The sequence below is a fragment of the Psittacula echo genome (assembly GCF_963264785.1).
Source record: "Psittacula echo genome assembly, chromosome: 10".
NCBI lineage: Eukaryota > Metazoa > Chordata > Aves > Psittaciformes > Psittacidae > Psittacula > Psittacula echo.
The window spans coordinates 6,361,631-6,379,468 of record NC_137741.1 but is presented as its reverse complement, the minus strand read 5'-3'; the positions used below and the strand labels follow the sequence as shown (position 1 = coordinate 6,379,468).

General features: G+C 40.5%; 1 protein-coding gene across 1 annotated transcript in view; it reads right to left on the bottom strand.

Moving 5' to 3' along the window:
- The window catches only part of TRPM1 (transient receptor potential cation channel subfamily M member 1), a gene marked incomplete at both ends in the record, with an annotated part of 76,839 nt that extends 65,288 nt beyond the window's left edge, over nucleotides 1–11,551 (bottom strand). The window contains one exon of the mRNA XM_080626432.1: nucleotides 11,495–11,551. Within this exon, the coding sequence (XP_080482558.1) occupies nucleotides 11,495–11,551 (57 nt within the window). The remainder of the gene's footprint in view (nucleotides 1–11,494) is intronic.
- Between the last annotated feature and the right edge of the window lie 6,287 nt (nucleotides 11,552–17,838).

Sequence of the window (17,838 nt, the reverse complement as noted above, 5' to 3'; positions counted from 1 at the left end):
TAAATTGGGATTTAAAGTTGTCAGAATTGTTAGGAGCATGTTTGAGCAATGTGGAAAGATGGCTGGGAAGCTTCTGTTTAACCACTTAGGTGCTGCTGTGGGAGCCAGGAGGCTTGCAGCTCTTCCTCAGCCTCAGCTGAGAGCATAAACTCTGCCTTGTTCATCTGAGAAGCAGGATGATCTGACTGCATTGGCTGCAGTGTACTGTGGGTAAGATAGCCTTCGTTAGCAGGATCCAGCTGGGTACCTCTCTGCTCTGCAGCAGACACACTATGGGAGAAATGAGTTGGTGCAGAAGACCTACCCAATCAACATAACATTTTGAATACAAAGATACAAAGCTGATTCAGAACATGGAAATGCCTGCTACATTTTTTACCTGATCTCATCATCTGTCTAGGAGATAATACCGGACTCTAGGAGATATACTGGACACTAATCTGTGCCAGCTTCTAATCAAATATAGCAGGGGGAGAGCTGGTAAGTTTTGTCCAGCGTAACTGCGTAATGGACTCCATCAGCCCAGGGGAAAGGTCTCTAGTTTTTGCTGGCAGTTACAGAAGCTCCACAGAAGTATTCCTACAGTTCTCCCAGGCTCAACGGCTGTTTATCCAATGGAGGCTTAAGGAAATAATGGACACTCAGATGGCAGTTACTTGATTAATGTTTAATAATAATTTTTGTTAGTAACTGCATAAATCACTACAGTTTAATTGAAACTATAACAATCCTGCTACACATCCCAGTGTGGCACAATTAAAACAGCAATGTAAAAGCACGGTGTTTGGTGAAAAAAAGTCCCATCCACTGCATATAGCTAATGCCAAAACATAATATATCATTTTAAACACTGATTAAGCCCACAGAATAGTTCCATGAAATTAGCTTTGAATGTTGTATAACTATTTCCTAGAGAGCCTGGAAATTACACATGAACTGGGGGCCTGTCAATACTCCTGCACTGGGATTAGGTCATTTTGATCACTGAAAGCTTCAGCTGTAAACTGATGCGTCTCGCATTCAAGCTGCATCTATTTCTCTGCACCTGTTTCTCTACATGCTGCTCCAGAAAGGAACTTGAACATAGCTTCATTATTTTGTGCACAAGAATTGAATAGGTTTACAGCCCAGTTTCCATGTCCTTTTCAATTCATGTTTGATCTAGCATTTCTGCAACATTGACACAGGTGACACTAGTTATATTGTAAACTACTAGTTCAGGGGTTTTTTCACTAGTTATATTGTAAATTACACAAATCTGCTCTAAATTAACTTGTATTCTAGCAAAACAGTAAAATGCATTTGATGCTTTGTATGCCTACACATAGAAAACAAAACCCACCCGTTTCTACACTCTGAAGAACAGTAATAAGTTTTATACTGACTTTTATAAACTACTGAAAATAGTAGCAGAATGCTTAACTTTATCAACATAATTATTTGAAAATCAAAGCAAAGTGATTTGACCAAGCTAAATACACCCCCAGTCTTCATTCCATGAAAATTCCATAGCTTCTGTTCTCCTTTCAGAGAAAAAATTCAATATGACAGCCAGGTTTACTGACTTGCCCTTGTACTTGATTCAAGCAGAGTTCGCTAATAAGCCATAAGATTAAGGGAAGTTCACATGGACCATTTCACATTTTTCTACCAAATAAAGTATGAAATTGCTCAGTTTTCTAAATGCTCAGTCAGGTGCCTGAACACAAGTACCTGGCACCAATTCAGATGCACAGTGTATCAAAGGCATTTTCTCAAGACTGGCATTCCACAGGGTCTAATGAAGACCTAGACAGCTAGAGGCCAGAGAGGATGGGAAATGGCACTAACTGCTTAAGTTCAAGTGTCTCCATTGTGCCCTTGTGCATTCTTCCTAATGCTGCTTGGTTGCAGAAAATAAAATTAACATGGCACTCCCTCAGTGCTACCTTCAGAACTGTAACTTAAATGAAAAACTATTTCAAAATCCTACTGAGTGACACAGATAGGTGGCCAATGTCAGAAAGGTCAGAGATTGCATTAGTAATTTTATTTATTCCAACTACTAAAGCTTTATCAACAGCAAAACAATACCAGAGGATTTACTATGGGAGAGGCAAGTAATGACTACAATTAAACTAGGCTATAGGCTGGAGTTGGACACTAATGATGAATGCACTGGACTAGCCGTTTTTCACACACCAGTTACTTCCCTTCCCATTATTTCCTGAGTATGACACATAACTGCAACACTAACCCAGAGCTCCTGGAAGACAGCCACCGCCTGGCTCTGCGCCTCAGGCTGGCTCCCAGCACTGGTTCATGTTTCCAAAGGCCCAAACAGATCAGGACCCCCAGACACCTAAGGCTAAATCACCATTAAGAACTTGCCTCAGCTGCTCTCGTTCCCCATCAGTCAAGCAGGTATCAGGAGGCAAGACAAAGTGCCAAGAAGCAAAGATAGGGCACCATGGGCCATGGGGAGCATCACTGTGGTTGTATGGTTGTGTGTGTGTGTGAAACCAAAACCAAAAACTACTTTCCCATGCAATTAATGTGGCACAGAGCCTGGCTGCTTCTGCATCCTACAAGGATTCTGCATCTCCCAGCCTTTTGGTTTACCAGACGGAGATCTACATGCAGCAACTAGTTAACAGCAGAGCTACCATTAAAACAGAATAAAAAGTACTGCTGCTTGATGCCAAGATCCTTCTGAGAAGGTGGAGGCATTTCTCTGGTAAATTCACTGTTCTGAAGGCAGAGAATTGATACAAGAGGTCATGATTCTCTAGGATGAAAGACGCTGCTCAGCAGCCAGACGTATTGGTGTTTGGTGAAGGCATGTCATGTCACATCAGCATTTCAACGCTCAGAGCTAGTAACTTAGGAAAACACACAGACTTTTTGCCTTTTAAGCCCTCTGTTTAAACCCAGACCTGACAAATACAAATAAAACCAAGTCTGATGCACTTCTGGAAATAAGGATTTTGTAAGAAAGGCTCAACAAAATTGTCAAGAGAAATCAGAACTAAATACCAAAACAGGTACAAAATCCAACAGCAAAATTAAAAGATTCTCAACTTGGGATACCAAGTATCAGGTTAAAGAAATCTTACCCAAATATAAAAGACTGTTTTCCTAAAATACTGAGCTCAAGCTGGCTTCCATGCTTTCATACAACTTGCAGCTAAGCTGTAGAACTCCTTGTTGAAAGATGCCATGGAAGCTAAAAGGCAACATAATTTCACATAAAATCCCTCCAATATTACCTCTGGACCAGACAATCCCCAACTTAAGTATCACTGCAAAGGAGCAAACACTGAGGAAGAACAGCTATATCTTCCCCCACCTTCCTACAGCACCCCTCAGACCAAGCTGTTACAGCAGCGGGCAACACAGATTGCTGGTCTGACCCAGTACTGCTGCTCTTACATCCTCACACCTTACCTCTTAATCTACTAGGACACTGCATGGGAAAAGCTTGTCAGCTCCTGAGCAGTACACCTGGATTTTCAATCTTCAGTTTTATGAGCAAATTCATTTCCATAATTGAAAATACTGAGTGGAATCAGACCTCAGTAAAACCCAGGTAAATCATTAAGTGGTTAAGATGTAATTAACAAAACAGCACACCCCGGGCTATAAGCACTGAGCCAGCTAATCACATGCTGATTAAATCTTTTTAAAAGCTTTGGAATTTACCCTTTGCTCTTCAGTTCCAAACTGACAAAGATTTTGCTTTTGTAAAAATGTTATATAAAAAAAAACACCTACCAACAATGTAGAACTAGACCAAGATATTACTATTTCATGTGAACATCAAGACAAAAACTTAATGCACTCCTCTTCACCTGTCAATCTCTGTAAAACACATTAATAAATAAACCAATATAGAAGTTAATGATTCACTGCTGAATTGTATTAGGAATAGTCTTGGAAACAAGAGAGGATGAACCCTTGAGCAACTTCTTTCTCCCTTTTAAAGTCAAGTAGGAGCTCTGGAAATACAAAAAAAAAAAAAAAAAGAAAAAGAAAAACATTTAAATGTCTATTCTGTTAAAAAAATTACAAACAGTCCATTTAGTAGAGCTTAGTGACCACTGCTTGCCTTCCACTGGTAGAGGCTTAAGCCATTCAGCTATTAATCACATGAAAGTAGATATTAAGGAATATTAATCCATACCAGCTGTTACATCTTTTACTGTGCTATTATTAGAGATTTATCTTTATAGAACAAGGCTGCCTTTTCATGTCATTTCAAGAGGACATCATGCAAGCTCATACTCTTTTACCACACACCTTTGTAAAGGCGTTGAAGAAAGCAGGGGATAATGACTACATGATGAAATTACATTCAACTCCACCCTTCAGATTTAAGGCACTTCTGTTTAGAAGAGACACTGTCATTGAAATCAGTTGATTAGTTACTTTTTATTGTGACTATTAATAATCACTTTTATAGCTTGCTATTTACATCAGAAGAACAAGGATATTCTCTTAGTGGTACTGTATGTTCTCTCATGGAAAACTCAAAGCCATGTATTTTCAGTAGCAGGGTATGAATCCAGTTAAAAACATCTAATATGAACCAGCTGATGGAGCCATAACAAGGAATATTTAGAACTCTATCTGAATTGTAACAAAACAGAATCAACACTGTGAGCCCAGTATTACCTTATGTAGTATTAAACCCTGTGAGGCGAGTCAGGCTTTTAGAGGAGCAATTGCTTTTATTATTGGGTACACTTCATACACAACTGCAGACTCTAGAGAACTCCTATTGGATCACATGTTGGTGGAATGCTATTAAAATCACAAAAAGCATCACGCTGTACCAAAAAAGGAAAATTACTGGAAGAAAAGGACAGCATTATCCATTAAAGATTATGAGATTACCATTCAAAATGAGCTTCTAATCAGTTTCTTGAGTGTTGGTTGAGACTGCTGCACTGGGGAAATTAGTTGCCATAGTTACAGAAAATCTACATTCTCTATACCTGCAGTCTCCTCGCTCTGTTAAATGTAAGACACTTCTCTAATTAGGTCACAGTTATTCATCAGGGTACCTTTGGTTTTTACTCACTTGGACTTTAGACTGATCTCATAGATTACATGTGTATTAGTTTTGTAGCACAGCCTAAATGGCGAGGAAGAAACTTTAGATGAGAGTTGTATAGTCTCTTCCTTGCAACTTGAAGTGTTTCCTCAGCAGCCACTGTCCTTTCCAAGTCCTTCAGTGGCTCCCTTTGCTCAGTTTGACCATATTTTGTCTAGGCAACCTGATCTGCTTCAGCAGGTCAGTGGCTCCCTCCACAGCACTGCCAGAACCTGCCTCTTTGGCAATTTAGCTCCTACAACTGCCTTCTGATTGTCTCTGCTACCTGTCTTTAATTCTGTCCACCCTCATCTTCATCTGCTGTTGAACCAGCTGTTACACATGTAACATTGGGTTCAATGCCTTTTCCTCTCCTCCCAAGTAAGTAACTTAAAATTCTGCTGTTTCACTCTCCTGTTCATGCCACTTCCCAGGACAAACTGGCTTTCCCATTCCACCCAGTTAATACTCATCTACAGGACCTCTTCCATCTCCACACAAGAGGGGTGGCCAGCCCTACAATGAGGCTTCCGCTGCTCAATGTCAATAATTTGCCTGCTAACAACTGGCAAAAGCACAGGGCAGATAGAGGTACTCACAACACAAAAGATAACATACATAAGAAGAGGTAACACTGAGGTCCAAATGTAAGTCTTTAGGCATTTGCCACACGCAGAGTTGTGGTCAATGGCTCGATGTCTGGCTGGAGACTGGTAACGAGTGGTGTCCCTCAGGGATTGGTGTTGGGACCGGTCTTGTTCAACATCTTTGTTGGTGACATGGATTGAGTGCACCCTCAGCAAGTTTGCCGATGGCACCAAGCTGTGTGGTTCGGTTGATACGCCAGAGGGAAGGGATGCCATCCAGAGGGACCTCGACACGCTTGTGAGGTGGGCTGATGCCAACCTGATGAAGTTTAACCATGCCAAATGCAAGGTCCTACACCTGGGTCGGAGCAATCCCAGGCACAGCTACAGGTTGGGCAGAGAAGAGATTCAGAGCAGCCCTGCAGAGAAGGACTTGGGGTGTTGGTTGATGAAAAAATGAACATGAGCCGGCAGTGTGTGCTCGCAGCCCAGAAAGCCAACCGTACCCTGGGCTGCATCAAAAGGAGCGTGACCAGCAGGTCGAAGGAGGTGATCCTGCCCCTCTACTCTGCTCTCGTGACACCTCACTTGGAGTATTGTGTGCAGTTCTGGTGTCCTCAACATAAAAAGGACATGGAACTGTTGGAACAAGTCCAGAGGAGGCCACGAGGATGATCAGGGGACTGGAGCACCTCCCGTATGAAGAGAGGCTGAGAAAGTTGGGGCTGTTCAGCCTGGAGAAGAGAAGGCTGCGTGGAGACCTCATAGCAGCCTTCCAGTATCTGAAGGGGGGCTATAGGGATGCTGGGGAGGGACTCTTCATCAGGGACCGTAGTGACAGGACAAGGGGTAACGGGTTCAAACTTAAACAGGGGAAGTTTAGATTGGATATAAGGAAGAAATTCTTTACTGAGAGGGTGGTGAGGCACTGGGATGGGTTGCCCAGGGAGGTTGTGAATGCTCCATCCTTGGCGGTGTTCAAGGCCAGGTTGGATGAGGCCTTGGGTGACATGGTTTAGTGTGGGGTGTCCCTGCCCATGGCAGGGGGGTTGGAACTAGATGATCTCAAGGTCCTTTCCAACCCTAACTATTCTATGATTCTATGATTTTATCTCATTGCTTACTTTTTATTTAAAATAACAGGGTTTGGTTTTTTTCTCCTCGTTTCTCTCCTTCACCCCATTTCCAGCTCTGAAATCATAAGGGATAACATATGAGAACAACCAACCCTTTTTACAGTTAATTAGGAATCAGCCAGTTTTATAGCAGATATGAATCTACATAAATCCCTTCCATTCAGCCCTTATACACCTCTGTCACCCAGCTGTGAAAGGCTGTTGCAGTGAATCCTTGAGCTGTACACATTCTGACTGTACTTTAACAACCCTGTCCTGGGTTCAGCAGTAACAGTCATTTTTTTCTCCTTCTTAGTAGCTAGTGCAGCGTTGTGTTTTTGACTTTTGGCCTGGGAACAGCACTGATAACACCGATGTTTTTAGTTGCTGGTCAGAATGTTTAGTCTGACCAAGGACTTTGTGGGTCTCATGCGCTGCCAGGGAGGAAGGGAAGCCAGGAGGAAGCAGAGACAGGACACTTGACCCAAACTGGCCAAACAGGTATTCCATACCACAGCACGTCATGCCCGGGATGTAACTCGGAGTTACCCGGAAGGGCTGGCTCACTGCTGGGTGGGAGCAGGTTGTGAGGTGTTGTATTCTCTTCATTTGTTATTTCCTCTATTATTATTACTATTGGTGGTAGCAGCAGTGGTTTGTGTTATACCTTAGTTACTGGACTGTTCTTATCTCAACCCGTGGGAGTTACATTCTTTTGATTCTCCTTTCCATCTCTCCAGGAGTGGGTGGAGGAAGGGAGGGAATGAGTGAACGAGCTGCCTGGTTAGGTTTAAACCATGACAAACCCTCAATTACATTTCTCTTTATTTTATACATTAGCAAATTACTTGGAAAAACATCAGTTCATCTCTTCTTGGGTAATTCACATCTATTTAGAGTTTTTGATAGTATTTACTCACTTTTCCTGAATACTTGAAAAAGCTATAAAAATAAGAGATGCCCCATGTACCTCCTCAACACATGTAAGTTTGCTGTTTTGCAAGCTGCATTCTAGGAATTAATGGCTTTCTTCTCCTTGCTGATATTGGTAGATTTTCTCTTTCACTGCTTGTCTGCCCCTCATGGATTTTGACTCTTCATTTACAATCCTTTGGATAGCCAAGATTCGGTTTATTTTCTGTTATTCAAAGTGACTGTCCCTATTGCAGGCATCTTCACCAAGAGCAAAGTGACGTCTGGCAACCCTACGGAGGTTTGCATGGGCAATTTCTACTTCACAGGTTAGTTAAATGGAGGCTTGAAGGGGGGATACATACACATACAACAGAAAACTATTTCTGTGAAGTCAACAAGACGTAACAGAAAGGGAAACAGAGGGAAAGTGAGTTGCTCGAATTCACAAAGTAGGAACAGCACAGCTAGTAAGAAAACTGGGAAGTTAAACCGCTCATCCAATCCACCACATTGTCTAAAAAATGGCTCCATCCCATCCACCACATTGTCTATAAAATGGCTCCATCCAATCCACCACATTGTCTATAAAATGGCTCTTTTTTCAATTCTTTCTGACTCTTTCCTTACTCTGCCCACCTATGTTTTTCACCTCATTTTTAAGGACTATATTAAAAGAATCTTCATCACCTGTGGCAGGTTCTACAAATGCAGTGTGTGAATTTAAAAAGCACCACAAAGGTTCTATCCCTCAAGGCAATGGTAGATTCATCAAACTGAGCAGTTCTGGGGAAGGACTGTGTTCTCTCCATGTCTGCTGCAGCGCCACTCATGGCTTCATCATTATCACAGGCCCAAGTTGAGCATTTCAAATATATTATCTCTTAAAACTGAAGGTTCTGCTCATGTACAGTATGACAAAGGACAGTTCTGCTGTTACTTTTGTCAGCTTCATCTTTTTCTAATGCTAATCTTGGTACTAAAGCAATGCTTTCACTGACATGGCTGGCACAAGGGAATCCAGAAATGCATCCTATTACCCCTGCTACTACAAGCTGTGAACCTGCAATGGCTGAGCAATTTTATCTGGAGAGAAGCCCTACCTCCTTGTAGCCACAGACTCCTATAATAGGTTATTAAGATGCTGCATTTCAAAGTAGCATCTCTGTATACACAATCTGTATGCCGTTGAAATTTAGAAAGGGGATGAAAGGTGTTGGGTATGTCAATGACTTATGTGCTGGACACCAGGCCAAGCCTGCCATGACACTTGTAACACATAATACATGTACTTACCCTGCTGGACAGGCTGTTCTTACTGTCAATTGTGATGTTTATGCAGTATTTGCCCAGACATATAGATGTTCTGAATTACATACATGTTTCCTATGAGTAACAGTTACCATCAGTTTGTAAATTTTGCCAAACATCTGAGCTTAAACACACTAAGGAAGTAAAAAAATTCCTACAAAACTCCTGACATTCTCACTGCTGGAAGCCATCATGACATAGCAGCTATACATAGGCAGCGTTTGGTCAGAGCTACGAGAGGCTTTAACAACTATATAGTGCAACAAGTCTTGTCTCCAATTCTGTTCTTACACCCTGTCTTGAACAGTAAGCTTTTGTAACCTTTCCTGCATGCCACACATCACACATAACTTGCCATATGCACACACCATCTGCTCCTGTTGGATGTCTGCAGTGTATCGACTTGGAGAGAAGGGACTAAGTGCAATGCCACATGCCTAGCTGAGTGACTCATACCTGCAGAACAGAGACTCAACTCCTTATGAACAATTCCCAACAACAAAAAGATTCTTAAAGCCATATCGTACAATGTCTGTCTTAAGAAGAAACTTACAGATGTCAAGATTGTCATGGACAGGCCAAGGAGATCCATTTAGTTCTACATTTCAAACTGAATACATCCTCTATACTACCAGTATTCTTTTTTGGGTGGTGTGCCATAGCAAAACAAAAGCCTTATAATTCACTTGGCCAATTGTGCATCCGGCTTAGGGTTAAACGATTTGTTTCCAATTCCTATTCAGATCAGCTGGCACTGTCTAATATACACGTTATTATGGACTGTCTTCCACAATGCTCTTATCCAGTTCATGGAAGGACATTAAGATGCCAAATCAACACTAAACTGATTCAGCGTTGATTCAACAAGGCAGTTCAGTAAAAGAGCCTGTAGAATGCTCATCGCAAACAGCATACACAAGTAGAGAATATTAGTCAAAAGCAGACAAATTTATATAACCAACTACACAACCATAACATATTTCAGTATCTTTTAAGAATGCAGCTACAGTACTGATTCTGCTGCGACAGCCATAGATTATTCTAATTTGACATTCCCTGCTTTCATTAAACAGAAGAATACAGGCTGTACCAGATATCACGTGTTGCTAAGCACAGGTTTTGTTTGTTTGAGATGGAGCAACTGGTAACCTGTTGACCTAATCTCTAGCCAGAAGTTTGCCTCCGTTTTTCTTTAGGGCCAGGAAATTCTACCTGTGATGACAGTTTGCTTATTGTCTCAATATTTCTCGAGCATTAAGGAAGAACCAGCTCTGATGTACTTAGAAATAAATTCTTATACCAAAATTATTTTCTCACTTCCATCACTCAACTAAGTCCCCAAACTGGAAAAACCACAGCAGTGTTATCTCCTGAGCCACTGAGACAATGGCCAAAATACTTCCACAAAGAATTTCTTAATCACAGCAGGATTTTTTTTGGGAAAAAAACCCCAACAAACTAAACCAAGCCTATTTGAAACTCTCAAAAGGAATGTGGATGAAAATTATTCCACTGTTACCAAGTGATCTATCTCATCAGAACTGTAATATTAACCAGTTGCAGATAACTTCCAAATAAACCTATGAACTGATTTTTTATAAATGATCAAAAGGTAATTCGAAGGAAATCACAGCTTCTTGACAAATAGCTTAGGAGAAGAAAGTAAAAGCATCCTGTTAAACTTTTTTTTTCCCTGTTAAAAGTTCAGTATTTACTATACCCATAAGCAAGCACACAAAGCACACAATTTAAGATTAACAAATGCAACTAACTTCAAGGGATTTTACAATAATTTTCAAGCTTCTTTAACAAATGGTAAGGGTAGATCAAAACAGGGAGACAGATCAAAAGGGGAGACAAAATCACTTTTCCATCTAAAAGACAAAATTCTCAAGACAAAATCACTTTTCCATCTAAAAGATAAAGTTCTCTCAAAAAAAATTAGAGATAATTCCTTTCCCATCTTTTTTCTGGTTTGTGTGGTTATTTGCAAAACACAGGACAAAAGGCAAGCTTATGATAACAACAAAGTAAGCTCACGCATTATAAAGCAATTGCCTCATGGCTTCATTCATATCCTGCACAGCACACAATCTAACCACAAACTGTATTTCTCATAAAATGTCTGCTCAGTGAATCACATCAAAATCATTTATACATCCTATCAGTCCTCTCATTGATTGCATCTAAATTAGGCATGAAAGCCAAGTATCAAAAGACAGGAATAATTACAGGCTAGGTCTACTAGGTAACATTTAACCCAAACATCCTTAAGACAGTGAGCTTGTGAAAGAACTGCCACAACAGGAGTGAGACACATTGCCAGAACCAGCGCAATGAACATGACTGATGCCTCCGAGACTTAAAAGAGCACAAGGAGAATTGTTCTCATTTACCAGCTATTCAATAAAAAATAAAATGAATTAAAGAAAGGGGAAAACAGTGTCTCCAGCTGTCTCCCTCAGACTGTATTATTTGGGTAATTGCAGGCTTACCTTTTGCGATCCAGATGCTGAGCCCTTAAATGAAGTGCGTTTGAAGGAGCCACTCATCCTCCGTAAGGAACCTGTGAACTTTCCTCCTCTTCCCTTCTTACTCCCCTGGCCCTTACCCTCCATAAAGGACCTAGTACCACAGCACCAAAGAGAACTCTGGTTTTAGTCATGTAGTCTGAGCAGCTTTTTTCCTGAAGCCAACAATCATTAAGTTACAGCTTAAATAAAAAGAGAGACATATGCATAAAACAAAATCAAAGCCAAATAGAAAGACTCCTGGTATGCACCCTGTTACAAGTGTTACCAGACAGCTAGACAAGTAGAAAAACAAGGCAATACACTGATACAAACTGCTGTCTCCCTCCCTCTTCTCTACTGACTCTATAATCAGGCTTAATGCACACAGCTTCTGCAAGCTATGGTTTTTAATGGACCGAGATTTAATAAATGGTGATTGAAGGTAAATCTACTTTAGAAGCAGCAGCCCAAAAGGTTTTTATTCGTGCAAAGCACAGGGCAGTCAGATGGAAATTATTTTGGTATCAGTAGAAAGGCACATGAAAAGAGCAGATGGTCCTCAGCAGACTATGGACCAGAGGCCTGGTGGAATTCTACAAGGTAACTGCTGCTACTGAGTGTGTCTACAGCAAGTCTCAGGATGCAAGAAACAAGGTTTTAAATGCAAACAACCCATTAGATCACAGGTTAGATTTTAATTAATTATGAAATACGGTTGTGGCAAATAATGTGTGGTGTGTATCATCTTCATGAATTCTTATTAACATCTCAATTCATCAATTGTGCTCTACTTTGCCTAAATATGCAGAGTGAAAAAGCAAAAGGATGCAGGAGAGGATAAACCAGAAATGAAGAAGAGACAAGGTGCTTTAAAAGAACAATAAAAGTATTATTGACCAGGAAATACTGAGTTGGCTCTGGAAAATGCCTTTTCAGTCATGAGCTAGGACTCTGGCTTTAGAAAAGAAGGTTTAGAAGAAGAAGACTTCTGGTTTAGAAAAGAAGATGGGTGAAAGCACAGAGAAACCAGAGCTATGTTTCAGAAATACCCACTGGGACTGTTGATGTGTGACTGTGAGGTACATCAGAAACACCACTCATTTCCAGGATTTAGTTATAGTCATACCTTTTATTAATTTGCCTTTTTTTTAGGTTCCCCCTTTATTTCTTAGTACAGATGGCACAGGTCCCTGCTTGCAGCTGGCTAGAGAAGGCACAGAAAAATGTGTTGAAAATGTAAAACAAAACAAAACGAAAGTGGAAGAGGCCGATTGCCAGAGATGCAACAGTTCTGTAGTTCTGGTCAGCACAGCCATAATCAAGAAAATGAAATTCCCCAGGCTGGCAAGGATAAATGGCTGACAACATAATGACACACTTAAAGTTGCTGGGAAATGGGAGAGTACAAGTTCCATGCTCTACAGGAGTATCACTTCTATTATGTTACTGCAAAAATACATGTAGGAGCAGGTTAACAGAATGCAGAGAGGAGGGCACAGACACTGAAGGCTCACAAAAGAGGACTTCCTCTCTAAACATTTATTACACCTAAACAAAACTAAACCAGGAAAAACTAGCATTTTTGACAAGACTTTTTACAGCAGCTGTTGTATGATGTTGATTTAAGACATGGCTTGGCTTATATGAATAAGGCTGAGGGAGAAGCTAGCAAATGGAATATAAAATTCTGGCGAGGACAGTAAGCTGATAGAGCATGGACAAAATAATCTTAAAGGGAGGTGTGATCAGACAAGCTACTGTACAAAGTGCCTCATAAATTCAATATAAACCTGATCTCCAAAAGGGTGTCTCCAATATAGCTGGTCAGTAAGCAGCAAAACATTGCAATTGCTGCATGATATTCTGTACTGTATTACTGAATTAGAATCACAGAATCATAGAATGATTAGGGTTGGAAAGGACCTTAAGATCATCTAGTTAGCAGCAGAAGATAAAATATCTTTATGAAAAACTACCCTGTTGTGAGTTTAAACTGCTGTGATCTTTGAAACAAACCAAATTACTTCTGTTTATGCCAGAACTTCATTTGCCAAATCCCGACTTCTTCACCTATAAAAGTAATTGTTACAGTCTAGGACATACTCTCAAATGGTGGCAGCTATTACACTAGTCACCTTCATCAACACGGACAGATTTCATGAGCTAAAAGTATGTTCTCCTGATCCAGCATCTTATGATAATAATGAGAAAAGATGAAAGGCATACAGATAATAGCATATGCTGAACATTTTTGTTTTACATACTAAAAAAATCCAACACGAATGCTGTCAAGAAACAAAAAAATATTCAAGGCTTATTTGCACAGTTCCTCTTCCTCAGATGCACCATGCGCCTGAATGCAGTGGATGAACAGAGGTCCATCCTGGGGACTTATTGTGACACCATCTCACAAAGAGGCATCATGTTATGACTGCATTCCCTGAAGTGATGTTGGGCTGCACTACTCAGAAAGGATGCCTAAAGGTACTTCAGTAAAGGACAAAAATGGGGACATGCTTTCCAGAAAGCAGAAATTCAGAATACGGATTAGTTCTCCAACACACAATATAGAACATGAATAAGGAACTGACTCTCTCCTTTTGGATCTGTGATTCTAGGGCTTCTGTCTGAGCTCCTGTCCTAGGTTCAGCAGTAGCAGTCATTTTTTCTCCTTCTTAGTAGCTGGTGCAGTGCTGTGTTTTTGACTTTTGGCCTGGGAACAGCGCTGATAACACTGGTGTTTTTAGTTGCTGGTCAGAATGTTTAGTCTGACCAAGGACTCTGTGGGTCTCATGCTCTGCCAGGGAGGAGGGGAAGCCAGGAGGAAGCAGAGACAGGATACCTGACCCAAACTAGCCAAACAGGTATTCCATACCACAGCATGTCATGCCCAGGATGTAACTGGGAGTTACCTGGAAGGGCTGGCTCACTGCTCGGTAGGGCTAGATATTATCGGTCAGCGGGTGGTATTGTATTTTCTTCCCTTGTTATTTCCTTCATCATTATTATTATCGGTGGTGGTAGCAGTAGTGATTTGTGTTATACCTTAGTTACTGGACTGTTCTTATCTCAACCCGTGGGAGTTGCATTCTTTCGATTCGCCTCCCCATCCCTCTGGGAGCGGGGGGGAGGAAAGAAGGGGGGGGGAGTGAGCGAGTGAGACTGCATGGCTCACAGAGTTTGAACCACGACAGCTCCCTGTAACTGTTTTCTGGTATATTTTAAGGACCACAGTGATTTTCACAAGTCATCAGTGCCCAGGAGATGTTCACATTTGAGATCTGGACAAAAGCCTTCTAGCAATCAATGCACCAGAAGCTGCTGAATACTAGCCCCAGTTAAAAAAAAAAGGCATATGTTCTGCTGATGTTCCTGCTCCCACTGCGTTTAAGCAACACTTCATGGGCTGTTTCCACCATCCCAGGGGAAAAGAAGCCTGCACCATGCTGGCACTTTGAATAGCTCTGAGATACAGAAGCACAAGTTCATTGATTTTCCAAGACAGCTTGTGGTTTTACAAGTGCAGTCTCACATTAGGAAGCCTTTTAAACTGTTGCTTTTAAATTGTTTCTGAAGGTTCCTGTCTTACTTTGGAGTTTTCTATTTCACCAGTTGAGCTTATTCAATGGTTTGTGTGGTCTACATCAAATCTGTGTAACTATTTGGTTTGAATCAGTGCTGGGGGAAGAAAGGGTAGTAATGTCTTGCTACAGGATGTGGTTGACAACAAATTAGTATCTGGCACAGTACAGGAGTGAAAGACCCTTAAACTGGTTCTGAAGCTGAACAGTGGATGACAGGAAACGACAGATCTGTCCATCACCTTCCATTTTTTTGCAGTAAAACCAAATTGGTCAGACTTGGATTATGAAAAACCCAAGACCAAGCTAGTGGAGTGCAGGCACGCTCCATTTGCAAGATCATCTTCACGATCCTTGACAGCCTGCTCCTTAGAAGAGCAGGATGTATCCATTTCAAAGTACACAGAAGCAACATACTATGCAAGACATAAGTACCTCTATATCCTGAAAGTACCACATCACAGTGATGTAACATCTCCAGTCATGAAAAGATCAGTGCCTTAAAGGTCCTTTGACACAAAACACTTGCTTTTAAAACAAGTGAATAGTTTGGTTAAAGACAGATGTATTTGATTCAGCCTATGGGAAATCTAAAATTTCTAAGAAGTTCTTGCTTAAAAATTCTTTCTTAAAATTAAAATTTCTAAAAAGCTCTCAATGTCTGTGGTCAGAGCTGTTCCATTACATCACATCAGAGATGTCTACTGTCAGTTTAAAAACAAAGTGATAGATTTAAAGCTCTGATCTATAGCCCTCCATGTCAGCTCCAATGTGTCCACCCTCTTCGGCAGTCAGAGTAAATATGGAAAGCAGGAGTGTGTAATCTGATGAACTGTGTTTACATGGACAGATAGGTAAGAGAGGCTTAATACCTGTAGGCAGACATCAGTAGAAAAGGCATGCAGAATTACACCTTCCTTCACTTTGCATTTAATATGAGTATTAAACTACATGTTTCTTACACAGGCAATGGATTATGAAACAAAAACTAAAAGCACTTTTTTTTTTTTTATGGGATGTCTTAAAAGACTATTTTCTCTAAAAAAGTATATCTGTGTCCCTTCACATTTCTGATACAGTAATGAAATTTAAACAGTCATGTTTAACTTGAAAAAACCCTACTTTGCATTAAGGGTATTCATTAACTAGGCTAAGAACAGGAGCTGCTGGTATTGTGCTTGGTGCTGCATAAATGCTTTTCCAAAAAGGCTTATTCCAAGATTTGTAACATTTAAAAAACAAAACTAGGAAGGGATAGAAGAAGGAAGGGAGAATCTAATCACAGTAAGCACAGCACTTAAGAACATAAATGCAAAAGAGGCAGTGATAACGCTCAGTAGGGGGTACAGTAACTTAGTACCAAACTAGAGAGAAGATCAGGCAGACACTGGGGTGTCAAAAACTATACAAACATCAAACAATTGGTTTTATCACAAGCTCTACTACAACAAGTGCCAGTCAGCTTCCAAACCACTTTTCCTTCTTTGGGCAGTTGATGACAGATGATGAATCTAGGTGCAGATTAAAGAGCTGGTTTTACACATTATATTCAGGACTACAATTTCTGGCCTTATTATTAACATGAATGAAGATAGGCAAGCTTATGGAGTTATCAGGAGGAACAGAAATCAAACAGTCAAACAAAAAATTTCAAAGCTCTATGTCCCTAAAGACAAGGGGAAAATAAAAAATATCAAAGTTTTCCATTTGCAAGTTCTGAAGAAGTTTAAACATTTCTGAAATCACAGTGTTTTGTAGTACAATATTTTTTCACGCAAAGTGCATTTCTTAAACGCAAAAAAACCATCAATGCTTTTATGATTTTGCAATACAGAGCTTGGCATCTTTCTTACATCTTAACAGCTGCAACTCAAATAATGAAGAGCATTGGGAAAATTTTACACCATTTTTACAGACCTTTCTTTAAAACCTCTTGTGCACAACAGAACTGATAGTGGGAGCACCATGTTTTCAATTCCCTTTGACAGTTCACACCTGTTACACACTGCAGTACATTACTGTTTTATCTCAGTTATAGGTCTTAGCCATTAGGTACTTCAGCAGTTTTTGTTTATTGAGTTTCTGTCGCTGAAACAAACTGCAGACAGAATACTGTTCAGTGCTGGTTACCTACCATGAGAATCAGCACTCTGTGGGTCACCGGGAACCGTTGTCTGCTGGGTGAAGAAAGTTGGCCTCTTTTTCTGTAAACTACATATCCTCAAAGCAATGCTGTAGTAACCTAGAGAAAAGCATATTTGGATTAAAAATGTAACAGCTTACACAACAAAACTCAGACAGCATTTAATTTGCAGGTGACATCGACAGAAACGAAGTTCCATTTAGTCAGTTCCACACTTAAAGGCCACTGTGTGGTACTTCAGCATTGTGGAATGGACAGACAGACAATCTTTGTCATTTAGCAACTGTCTGTCCCCTCTCTCCTTCTCTTGCAAATAATAAAAAGTAGCTTTAAAGTGAAATTGAGTAGAAATGTCCTGTTTTCAGCTCTACTTTGTTGAGAACAGCAGTAAGATGTCTCCAGCTCTCTAATTATATAAGTAGGCCAATTTGCAAGTGAAGCACATTACTATACGTGGGATGTGGCATACAATATGCCATCAAGGCTTGAATTCTCAAAATGATCTATTAAGCAGGGTCTAGATCCTCATAAATGCCCACTGATTAGATAGTCTTATACACTGGATAAGAGCTTTTATCCGCTTCAGTTTTTAGAAAGTCATT